General features: G+C 45.2%; 1 protein-coding gene across 14 annotated transcripts in view; it reads right to left on the bottom strand.

The window, feature by feature from the left end:
* The window catches only part of SLC66A1L (solute carrier family 66 member 1 like), a 28,462-nt gene extending 17,558 nt beyond the window's left edge, over positions 1-10,904 (bottom strand). The window contains exons 1-6 of one of the 14 annotated variants that reach the window (XM_075937784.1): positions 10,800-10,904; positions 10,328-10,439; positions 4,307-4,440; positions 2,415-2,528; positions 2,182-2,320; positions 480-609 (exon numbers count right to left, since the gene is read on the bottom strand). In XM_075937784.1, the coding sequence (XP_075793899.1) occupies positions 480-609; positions 2,182-2,320; positions 2,415-2,528; positions 4,307-4,331 (408 nt within the window). In that variant the 5' untranslated portion in view covers positions 4,332-4,440; positions 10,328-10,439; positions 10,800-10,904. The other 13 variants (XM_075937785.1, XM_014573810.3, XM_075937783.1 and 10 more) reach the window with 13 other exon arrangements.
* Between the last annotated feature and the right edge of the window lie 1,995 nt (positions 10,905-12,899).

The raw sequence follows: 12,899 nt of genomic DNA, 5'->3' as shown, positions 1-12,899 counted from the left end.
AACCAGTTAGACAAACACATGTCAGGGAACATCAAGATATAGTTGGTGCTGGTTGGGGAATGGACTAGATAATCTCTCAAGGTCCTTTCTAGTCCCACATTTGTATTATTCTAAAACAATCTAATTTTGTTGCTATGCTGCAAAAAGTTAATTGACTTCACTCACTCCCAACCTGACTTATTAGGGAAATGTATCTTGTCTGAAAGTAAACTGGAAAATTCCCACTTAAAGCCCATTTAGTCTACTTAAATGCTTAACCCATGTGAAATGGTAAGAAGTAAGGGTATAAAAGGAACTAGTGGTGACACAGAATCACTCGCATGGTATACAAAGCCACACAATACAAATTTATAAAAGGGCAATGAGGAGGTGAAGAGATCACATTTAGTGACAGTTTCCTTTTCTAGTATTTGTCTCTCTCTGCAACAGTTAAAAAGACATTTTCAAAATAATAAATCATATATAGAAAAACTGATTACCTGAACTGGCAGTTGATTTGTTAAATAACAGCCTATCAAATTTGTAAGGTCCCCTCCAAGCCAACAGAGCAAAAAACCCAGAGACAGCGCTTGGTCCACTTTTCCATTCTGATAAGCAACATAAATTTGACTAGAAAAAAAAAATCACAAATGTTTAACTTCTTCAAATACATTTTACTTAAAAAACAAATAAAGGTCCCCAACCATGAAGAATTTTCTGTAGCAGTATTAACTGATTAAACTAGTATTTTTAAAAAGTAAATCCAAATTACTATTTCTGGTTCTCTTAAGCCTAGAAACAAATGGTGCAACCCAGTCCCCAATACTGTTTGTTTTTTTCCATGGCATCAAGTAAAGTGCAACAGCTGTTGGACAGCAGAACCAAACTATTAATGCTGTAATTTTTAATAATGTTGAAACTGGAAATATATTCACATTTAGCAATAGAATGGCTAGGGACAGACAAAGGTTCTATGATGGAGGATACAAGAGTTTACTAGACAGATTAATGGAATGCTCACTAATGTCACGGTTTTACTGTGACAATGTCTTTCAAATGATATTTCAGAGACCCAAGGTGGTTTTATTCTGCAGAATTTTCAGGCACCCTTTTCATAGAATCATAAAGCTGGAAGAGACCTCAGGAGGTCATCATGTCCAGACCTCTGCTCAAGGCAGGACCAATCCCAACTAAATCAACCCAGCCAGGGCTTTGTCAAGCCAAGACTTAAAAACCTGTAGGGATGGAGATTCCACCACCTCCCTAGACAACCCATTCTAGTGCTTCACCACCCTCCTAGTGAAATAGATTTTTTCTAATATCTAACCTATTATCCCCCTTTTCTAGTTCAGTAAATCTCCCTATGTGGAGAGAAGGGTTTTTTTTTTTGCCTTGATTCCATTTAGTTGAGACATTTTCACCTACTCAGCTTCTGCCATCCTCTATCTGCACATCTGAATTATGAACCCAGCATAAGTACATCACATAAACTGGTCTGCCACTGCAGAAACACTGACTGACTCATTCTCTGACCTTTTGTTGGTCCCAGTGTCCACTGACGGGAGCAGCAGGATAGTTTGTGTGACATAGCATGTGTTTTAAATAAATATTTGCACACTCTCCACTAGAGACTGCAGGAGTGTGCACACATTTTAGTGCAGAGGAGATGTGGTGGGATTGACATAGGCCATGTCAATACTACCACTTATGTCCACCAACCTTGTGTGTAAACCCCGAGCAACATAAGTTTGGCTGGCATAAATGGCATAGGCATAGCACTGTGTTGATAGGAGAGTGTCCCTTGCCTACCTAAGAGCACCTCAATGATCAGTAGTAACTATTATGTTTGTGGGAGAGCTCTTTCCCACAGGCATAAAGTGGCTATGTTACACAAGTGATCTTATGGGCAGTGCAACTGCATCAGTGCTCTGTAAGCTTGCTAATGTAGACATTGCCTTACTCTCACTTGCTCTCAGTGGCACAGATTTGTGTCAGACTGGCACAACAGAATAAGTACATCAGGCTCTTTTGCCAACCACCAAATACTGCTCTTCACAAAAATGTCATACTTCTTTGGCATATGCCATTATATAGCTGGAAACAGAAATTTATCCAAGATAAACTTAAAAACATGCAGCTTCTGAAAAGGGCTTCAGGCAAGATTACATGTGTGAATCTGAAGACTTAAGATTTTAAACTTACGGTAATGCAGCAAACAGAAAACAGACAATGGAAATCAGTCCTAAGACAACACTCCAGTACTCCCACACATTTTCTGCACATTCTTCCAAGAGATGCCAAATCCATGGTGTTCCATTCATACACAATCTCCTGTTTTCTACTGGAGAGATATTGAAAGCATGTGTATACAGCTGAGGAGCCATCACTGAAGTGCTGAGATTCAATTTCAGAAGTTTATTTTTAGTCTGCTTTACCCCACGCAAATCCACAAATCCATTTATCAACGCTGAATATCCTCGCTCTCAAAAGACCTGTGCATCCAGATGGATGACTTGATATAGCAGATATTTCCAATTTTATAAATGGACCTGCCAAATTCAACAACAAAAAATACAGTCAGTGTGACAATATCAATTTAGAAGACCAAATCAAAGTTTTCAGTAATTTGGCCCCAGGAAACTATGTTTGGGAACATGAAGTCAAAACAGAATAAAACTGCAAATACAGACTCTAATCCATAATGCCCTTGCTTATATTTAGTGCTTATTAAAAAGGACAAACTGTGTTTTTCAGAACCAGTTATTACACAGGCAGCTATTGTAATGATCACTACAAAAAATTTACAAATGCATGAAGAACCAGATAGCCATTGATGGACCTACCCTCCATGAATTTATCAGCCAGGATAGACAAGAATGGTGTCCCTAGCCTTGTTCGTCAGAGCTGGAAATGGGCAACAAAGGATGGATCACTTGATGATTACCAGTTCTGTTCATTCCCTCTGGGTTGCCTGGCATTGGTTATAGTCAGAAGACAGGATACTGAGCTAGATGGACCTTTGGTCTGACCCTGTAGGCTCGTTCTAAGGTCCTTATCCTAATTTACATCACCTGAGGCATTTTAGTCCCTGAGTCTGGCCTTGGTAGAGACTGACAGTTGTGCCAAATTTAAATATATTTGTAATGTGAAAGAACTTTACACTACAGGGTAAAGTCGAACAAGCAACTCACTTCCCCTTAAGACCAATGCCAGGGTTTAAATCCAGACCTCCTACGTTAAGATTAACTCACTGAAATAACGAGTTACTGAATACTCTTTTTAATGATAATGGGTCAGATTGTAAATCCCTCTTTCACATTTGTGAATACCCACTCAGATGAATACCCTGATTTCAACCTAACTGCTTATGTAAGTACTGCTTACAAGTGCAAATAAGGGCTTCATATTCTGACTCTGATATGTATAAGCATAAAAAACAAAAGGAAAAAAATGTTCGAACAGAATTTCCTCATGGCGTCAGATAGTTAAGAATGGGCTTCTGTTTAAAAAGCATGTGGTCTGGAATCTAAATAACAAAATATTCATTTCTTGCAATTTTACAAATAACTTCTTCAGAATATATTTCTTTGAATCGGGCCACAAAACATTATACTTATCGTAGATTTCTAAAATTTGTTTTCCCTTTTTTATAAGTATGGCAAGTTTTACGTTTTTGTATTTCAAATAAACATCCAATATTTCAACCCTTTTTGTAGTTTGCTTCAGCAGTTAAGTTACCTTTATTACTTGAAATGCTCAAGAAACATTCGTTTTTCTAAATACAAATAAGACGTACCTCAGCTCTGAGTAATATTAAAACAAATAGCTTTCAGGGAGTACAAGTTTATCTTCGATGTGCCACTGACCAAGTATCACAGAATGAACTAGAAAACAAGCTTTTCAAGAGTGTGGTGGAGGTGTCAGTAGCAGCTCCAGAGTGAAGCCTGCAAGAAGATTCCATAGATGCAGGGTATGCAATCCACATATTGCATATGTGGAGTGGAGGAGTGGAGGATGGGGAATGGCATGCATCAGCATCACACTGATAAATCTTACTAATTGGTTAATGACATAATTTAATGATTTTTCAGGTTTCTAAAGATCTTACACACTCATTTCCAAGTGCACAACTGGAACGAGCAAGATCTATGCAAGAGCACATTATTCTACTATACGTAACACAGAACCATGTTAGATAATGAAGTGAGTCTGTAAGGGATTGGGTTGAACCTGTTTTTATAATACAATCATCTATTTTCAATGTCTTTTTAAATCTCACGGGTAGCTGGCATAAAATAAAAGCAGTACATTATAAAATTGGGATTACGTTTTCCCTCCCAGGGCCTGTCCATACTTCCATGAGACCTCTGCTAGCTGTGGCATCATAATGTGGTGCAGACTGTGGCATCACATTGAAGATGGAGCAGCTTTGCCTTGCAGGGGGAACTGATATCACAAGACCTAAAATAAATAAACAAAAAAATGTTGACGCTGTACTGAATCTCTCACTTAGGCAGAATGGTTCAGTACATATTGCTAAGGTTACTGATCTCCGTAGCCATTTCTGCAAGTCACTTTTAAACTACTGTGTGTGAATGGGTACAGGAGAGACAGGTATATTTCAGATACACTTGTCTGATTTTTGCATCACTGAAATCATGGAGCATATCACATGTTAGTCATGATGCCAAAGGGCAAGTATCTTTAATCATCCAAAAAGTATTACTGTTGTGATAGAGATTCATAGCTTTTGTAAGGGTTGGCAAACAAGTAATGATCTGTGCACGTACAGCACACATACAATTTGAACATTTAGCTATTCCATTTCTCAGATTCCATGTCTCTCAGTGCCTATTTCACAGATCTGTAGAATAAGCCAGATAAATTAACAATTTGATTAAACAGTTCAAAACTGTGGTTCCATTTCTGTACATCGGGGTGGGCAAAATTTGGCGCCAAGCTGCCAGATCCAGCCTGAAGACAAAGTGTGGAGTGTCAGGCAGCTCCCTGCCTGCCTGCCCGCCCTCCCACCCATTGCTCAGAAAAGAGGCTGCTGGGTGTTGTTTCTTTCAACAGTTGAGAGGGTGGAGGGAGGGGGGGGAAGAAGGGAGAGGCTTCACATCCTGTCCCCGCCCCCAGCACAGAACAGGCAGCATGTGAAGTACCCCTCTGACCCTCAGGCTTGTAGCTATTCAAAGGTGCACATGGCCCCTGCAGCCTATGCAAGGGCATGGCAGGCAGGTAGCCTGTCTGGTAAACCTGCTGGGCTGCTGGCTGGGAATCACCCAGGTAAATCTCCCAGCCAGAGCCTGTCTCTGGCACCCCAGCTCCTCCTTCCCTCCAATCCTCTGTCCCTCATACACAACCCAAACACTCTCCTCCCCCTCCTGCACCCATACTCCCTTCCAGATCCTATACTCCAATCCTCTGTCCCAGGTCACAACACCTTCCTGCCTAAGATCCAAAACCAAATACCTGCACCTCCTCCTGCACCCAGTCTTCTGAGCCAGGTCATGATAGCTTCCTTCACCCAAACTCCCTTCCAGATCCCACATCCTCTCCTACATCCCAATCCCTTACCCCTTTCTTCAACATCCAACCTCCATCCCAAACCTTGCACCTCCTCTATTAATATTATGGAAAAGTATGGCCCTTGACCACTTTCCAAAATCTTGGGAGTGGTCCCCCATCAAAAATTATTGCCCACCACTGCTGTACATCTATATGGGTATTCAGTAAAAGCAAGCTAATTAGGACTCAGCCACCTGACTTCATTGTCCGTTAACCTGCCCTCTTTCAGCATGGTGCAAACTAACAAACCTACACCCATTAGAGAAAACCATATACTTTAAAGGATGGTAGAGATTACATGGGCCACAAACTCTTCCCAAGTGAATGAAATCTTTGTCTTTGGCTTCTTGCCACATGACATGTTTAAAGGTGGTTATTCTGGGGTTATTTTTATTTAACATTTATGTGGTATTTTCACTTCAGTGTTGGGAACTCCTGTAAATCTGTTGTAAGTCTTGTAATTGCTTTTTTCTCTTAAACCTCCAGCTGTTAGTAATTTTGCATAGTGCTTTGCAGCTGTAAAAATCACAATGACAAAATCATCAGCTCTGTTGGATGCTGAGACCTCTGTATGCTATCCACCCAACCCTACTCAGTATGACAAAGATCTGGAGGAAGCTAAAACCCCACATTCTTCTGTTGCTGCTAGGATCTCTATTCCTAGGATCATGCTATTCCTCTGCCAAGGTCAGTTTCCTTTTGTTCCTTTCTGGGATTCTTTTAACTCAGTTCAGGTTGCATTGGGAAATGCACTGAAACGAACAAACTCTCAAATCTATTTTGATAATGGACTACTGCAGGACTTTCTGGGCTCAAATCAATTTAGTCCACTGAGATCGCTAATACATGTTTTCTTCTCTTCTGCACAGAAATGCTTATTTTTTTCCAACAACTTCTTAAGCTCATATCGTTACTTTTTTTCATTAACTTCTTCACAACTGACCCTATTCCCTGAGGACAGATAAGAGAAGGAGGAGATAGGTACAACAGAAAGAGAAAAATGTGTGGTCTGAGTCACCAGCAATAAAAAAAGGAAAAGAGAATGTAAAGAGGCATCATTCTTTTACTTTAATCACAACTTTTTATGTGCACAACCTTGTATTTCTGTAAGAGGGTATTTTACTGGCTTTTAAAAATATTACTGTACATATTGTAGTTACTGCCACTCAGTCCTTGGAAAAATTATTCTAAATTACAAGTAGGGATGTGAACGGCTAGTCGACTATCCAATAAGCAAATGCTTATCAGATAGTTGACAGGCTAGTCAGCTAGTCGCTTCCCCCCCACTTGATGTCTCTAGGAGAAAGAGGCAGCAGGGAGAGGAGGGAGTACTTCCAAGTGGCAGTGCCACGTGGAGCCAGACCCCGGGCTCCACATGGCACTGCCACTTTGAAACGTTGCGTGCAGCCCGGGGGCAGCTGGGATGTCCCCAGGCTGCATATAGCATTTCAAAGCGGCAGTGCTGCATGGAGCCCAGGGTCAGCTGGGGACTACCCAGCTGACCCTGGGCTCCATGCAGCACTGCCGCTTTGAAATGCTGGGTGGAGTAAGGCGTCAGGCTCCCTGCCGCATTTCAAAGCGGCAGCGCTGTGTGTAGCCTGGGATCAGCTGGGGACTGCTGACCCCGGGCTCCAAGAGGTACTTTCACCTTTGAAGTGCAGCAACAGCCCTAGGGCTATTGCTTACACTTCAAAGGCGGAGGTGCCCTAATGACTAATTGAATAGTCAACACAAAATGTATCAACTATTCAAATAGTCAATTACTCAATATTTAACATCACTAAGTACAAGCTGTTTCCTCCATAAGGAATAACTTAGAATACAGTACTCAGATTTCAGAAAGACTTGTAAAAGAGGCTTGCCTACATGAGGAAAGTGTTCAGAAGAGCTACTGTGCTTTAAATTGCCACTTTACCTTATACCAGAAACTTCCCCAGGTAGACAAGCACTAAGATCATACTGAAAAGAGGAAGGCTGGGTGACCAAGTATCTGCACTAGGACTCCAGAGATCTGCCATAGACCTTCCGTGCCTCCTTGGAAAAGTTGCAAGCAGTCAAACTTTCACAAGCGGCCACTAAGTGCCTCTCTTCTTGGATGCTCAGCCATGAGACTCTTTTCTAGGTGTCTGACTATAAATGTATGGGTTTGAAAGTGATCTCTACCCCCTCCCCCACTTTCAAATAATAATACTGACTAAAGCCAGTTTAACAATTTGAAAGGGAAAAACGAGTTGTGCAATATTTGTGTTTATGTATTCCTGACAAAATTAGTGATCTAGTCTACATTATAAGACTAATTTCACTCACTTGATCCTACTTTATTCCTACAACTCCTCCATGTTCCTATTAATTTTCTTTCAATAGTCCTTTTACTGGTTTTATCCACTCAACATGGATGATCATCTCTTTAAGAATAACAATCAAATGTGTATGTAACTAAATTTGACTTCAATAGAGAGCTCCCAGTTTAGCCTGGTAAAATTGAGCTGGAAAAACAAAGTCAATTTTTGAAAAGGAAAAAGCCATCAGGGGGCAGGTGAGCTGTAGGAGCATGTGGGCTGAATAACTACCTCACAGGCAGGGGCGGCCCGTGCCTATAGGCAAACTAGGCAGCCGCCTAGGGCGCCAAGTTGCATGGGACGCCAAGTTCCAAACTCTGCCCCTTCCATTTCCCATGGCCCTTCAATTTCCTTACCTGGAGCACGGCTTCTCTGCGGCCAGGAGGGGGGTAAGTCCTGGGAGAGGCAGAGCGCGGGGGGGTTTCCCTTGTGCCGCGGAGGGGGCGGGGTGGTCGGCCCGGGGGAGGAGGAACGTGGGGGGGGGTTCCCCTGTGCCGCAGGAGGGGGGGGGTCGACCCCGGGAGAGGAGGAATGCTCCTCGGGCGGGGCGGTTGGCCCCGGGGGAAGAGGAATTGGGAGGGGTTGCCCCGCGGGAGGGGTGGTTGGCCTCGGGGGAGGAGGAATGTGGGAGGGGGGGCTTCCCCTGCCCTGCGGGGGGGGGAGGGGGCTGGCCCCAGGGGAAGATGAACACGGGGGGACTTCCCCTACCCCGCGGGAGCGGGGGGGTGTCGACCCCGGGGGAGGAGGAATGTGGGGCAGGGGGGCTTCCCGTACTCTGCGGGAAGGGGGGTCACCCTGGGAGAGGCCCATGCCAGCTTCTCTCTGGTGGGGAGGGTGGGATCTTGGAAGGAGGCTGGTGCAGCCAGGGTATCTCTCCCCCGACTGGCACCCTGTTCCCTCTCCCCAGCCCCAGGCCTCAGGCCCCCAGCCCCAGAACTCCAGCTCCATCCCCAACACCCTGGCCCCCAGCCACAGAACTCCATCCCCAGCCCCCCTCCCCAGCACAGAACCAAAACCCTCAGTCGATATCTGCCTTTGGGGTTGGAGGGGAGAGGGGGGGCGATTGCATGGTTCGCCTAGGGTGCCAGTTGCTGGCAGCTAGTCTAGGGCTGCCCCTGCTCACAGGTACACAGAAAGATTGAGTACACTAGGTGTAGATTAAACACAAGCAGCCTGATCCATCCCAGAGTCCCTTTCTCTGGTTCTCACAAGCTTTTCAAAGCAGGTTCTGGAACTCTCTGAAGCTGGCACAGTAATGTAGGGAGGTACTTATTAAACTTTTTTGTATTGTGAACCACCCTGAAACAATCTTGGCAATATTATTCTACTATGAGTTCAGGGTTATCATCTCTGAGGCAATGATAATACTGGATTTACTGGATTAAAAAAAAAGAAGTGAGGATATATTAAAGCTAACAAACAAAAATAATTTAACTTTAATCTGGGTGCTGATGTTATTTTGTTACACACACTTCATACCAGAGATCGATTTCCTGTCTCTGAGGAGAGCAGGAACTTTACATTTTAGCGCATGAAGTCCTTCAATTTGTCCCCTGCAACATTTTCTATCCCTCCCTCCAGTATTTATTCTGTACCTTCTGTTCATGTGATCAGCAGAATTTACATTAAGGATATTAAAATGCGGTTAATCGACTATTAGACGGAATTTCCATCAACTAGTCAAAAGGCACATCTGTATTCCTTCTCCTGCAGGGGCTCTTGTACATTTCAAAGGAGGAAATGCGGAACTCTGTGTACAGCCCAGGGCCAGCGGGAAGTCCCGCTGACTCCTGGCTGCACACAGCATACATGCTTTGAAACGTACAAGAGTCCCCAGCAGGAGATCCATGCTACACAGCATGCCGCTAGGAGCCCAGGGTGAGCTGGGGAGTCCCCAGCTCACCCCAGGCTCCCTAGCAGCTGCCCCTTTGAAATGTGCAGAGACAGCTTTTTAGAGGGGCAGCCCGCCAACACTGCTGATCTGCCTCTGTGGTGATTCAAAGGTTGACTCTGGGCTCCACTGCCCCTTTAAAATGGGCGGAGGCAGCAGTTTCAAAGGGGAAGCCGCTGCACAGCTAACCCTGGGCTCCATGGCTGCCCCTTTGAAAGGGGCACAGACGGCACTTTAAAGGGGCTGCCAGTGCACAGCTGCCCCTTTGAAACGCCGCCTTGGGGTTTCAAAGTGTACCCCGTCCCTCCCCTTGCTGCCTCTATCAAAGGCAGGGGGGAAGGGATATCGACTAGTCAAAATACTATCAGATAAGCAAATGCTTATCAGATAGTCGACTAGTCTTTTACATCCTTAATTTACACCACTTAGGCACAGCCCCCAAAATGTATAAGGCAGTCAAGTATGGCCAGGGCCAAAGGGAGATCAGATTGGTGCTGTTTGAGGGACGGAAAACAAACCCAAGAGGAAGGCAAGTTAAAGCACCAACCTGACAATAGCTTTCCGGCAGGAAATCATCAGGCATGGGCGGGGAGCAGTCCCAGGCTCAACAGCACAGGCCTTTGCCAGGCACATCACTCATCCATCCAGGGGCAAGGTCTCTGTGAGGCGCGAGAGAAAGAGAAAGTGAACTCCCAAAGTACCATGCAACAGCAGGGACCCGGGGGCTGCCGCCACCGCGTGGCCCCCTGCAGAGAGACCGGGATCCCTGGGGCTAAGCCCTGCAGCGGGACGGGGATCCCGGGGGCTGACCCATCTATCCCTCTGCAGAGAGACGGGGGGTCTCTGGGGCTGCCCCCCAGTCGGAACGGCCGGCGCGGGGATCCTGCCTCTCCACTGCAGAACGAGGATTCCGGCCCCGCGCGGGGAGGGTCCCCTGCCTCTGAATCCGCAGCGCAGCCCCCTGAGCCCTGCCCGGCCGCGCCGCTCGAGAACGTCCCCGGCCTCCGCGCGCAGCCAACCTGCCTCTGCCGCCCCATCGCGGCTGCGCTAGCTAGGCCCCCAGCCGGCCGGCCCGTAGGCCGCTCCCCCAGCCCCGCCCAGCCCCGAGCGGAGAGCCACGGCGACACCGGAGCCAGCGCGCCCCCTGCCGGCAGCTGGTGATAACGCGGTGCCACCGCTACACAACGCAGACAGCGGCGAAGTGCCCGCCACACACAGTTGGCGCACAGACAACACGCGCACCCCGAGCTGTGCTCACAGACATTGGCACACGCACGCAGCGACCTACTGACATAAATCTTATCCAACATAAACTGACATATAGAAAACAGGCATGCACGCACTAACTCCTAATACACATAAAGTGACAACATACCCACACATTGCTATAGTGCCTGGGCGGCTCCGACACACACACACACCATTTGCCACAAATGCACATTCCAGACACCCTCATAGGAGTGCACAGGTACACACCCTGAGTCACATCCTTCTACAAAAGAATTTCAAAAACGGGTTACAAAGGGTACAATGGGAGCCGAATTCATTTGTAAATTCAGCACTATCAATTTAGCATTGAATAAGGAGCTCAACTGGTTAATGCATTACAAAGGTAATTTCCCCTTTTTAAATATTCACATTTCCAGACCAAATGTTATGAATGATCCAGTTCTACATTGACTTGATTTAGCTTCATTAACACAAGCAACTTCTTTCTTATATCTACTCTTGCTTCTGCTTTCACTCCAATTAATCTGATGTGGGTTTATTTATTCCATACCAAATCTGTTAGTCTCTAAGGTGCCACAAAACTCCTTGTTGTTTTTGCAGGTACAGACTAACATAGTTACCCCTCTGAGACTTTATATCTTGAGTCAACATGCCCACACAGAACAGTCCAAGTAGCATGGAACACTGTAATTTCACTCCCCTGCTCCTTACTTATTTAACTCCTTTCATTAGCACCAGAGAACAAGAGAAAGGATTTTCATCTCCTAGGGTATGTCTAGACTACATGGCTCTGTCGACGAGCCATGTAAACGAGTTTACCCGACATAGTCAATGAAGCAGGGATTTAAATAATCCCCGCTTCATTAAAATAAAAATGGCTGCCGGGTTGTGCTGACAATCAGATGATTCAGCACAGCGCGGCAGTCTAGACGCGGATCGGTCGACAAGGGAAGCCTTTGTCAACAGCTTCTGTAAACCTCATTTCACGAGGCATAAGGGAGCAGTCGACAAAGGCTTCCCTTGTTGACCGATCCACGTCTAGACTGCCGCACTGTGCCAGATCAGCTGATTGTTGACACAGCATAGCGGCCATTTTTATTTTAATGTAGCGGGGATATGTCTAGACAACATGGCTCTGTCGACGGAGCCATGTAAACTAGTTTACCCGACATAGTCAATGAAGCAGGAATTTAAATAATCCCCGCTACATTAAAATAAAAATGGCCGCCATGCTGTGCCAACAATCAGCTGATTTGTCACAGTGCGGCAGTCTAGACGTGGATCGGTCGACAACGGAAGCCTTTGTCAACTGCTCCCTTATGCCTCGTGAAATGAGGTTTACAGAAGCTGTTGACAAAGGTTTCCCTTGTCGACCGATCCGTGTCTAGACTGCCACGCTGTGCTGAATCATCTGATTGTCAGCACAGCCCGGCGGCCATTTTTATTTTAATGAAGCGGGGATTATTTAAATCCCTGCTTCATTGACTATGTCTGGTAAACTAGTTTACATGGCTCCGTCGACAGAGCCATGTAGTCTAGACATATCCCTACTGGCATATACCGGGTCCCAGTCAGTGGGTTATGACACTTTTAACTGCCAAGGTCTGGATATATAGGCTTGTATTAATTTATTTTTTGTTGTTGTTGCTTAGCATAATCTGAAAATTAGAGTGGGTCACTTCTATTACTTCCATGTGCTTAATAACTACACTATCAACTAGTCATAAATGCACTTGTAACGATCTGGTTTATATATATGCATAGTATTGCCCTCTGCTGGCTAGAATATATATTTTACCACCTACTGTTTATGGTGGTGATAATATGATAAACGGCAAACTCGTGTGATAAATCAAATTTATCATGCACCATTTACTGCCTCACTTGCA

This window comes from Pelodiscus sinensis, chromosome 10 (genome assembly GCF_049634645.1).
Source record: "Pelodiscus sinensis isolate JC-2024 chromosome 10, ASM4963464v1, whole genome shotgun sequence".
NCBI lineage: Eukaryota > Metazoa > Chordata > Testudines > Trionychidae > Pelodiscus > Pelodiscus sinensis.
The sequence above is the reverse complement of the archived record's forward strand: the minus strand, read 5'-3'. Positions and strand labels throughout refer to the sequence as shown.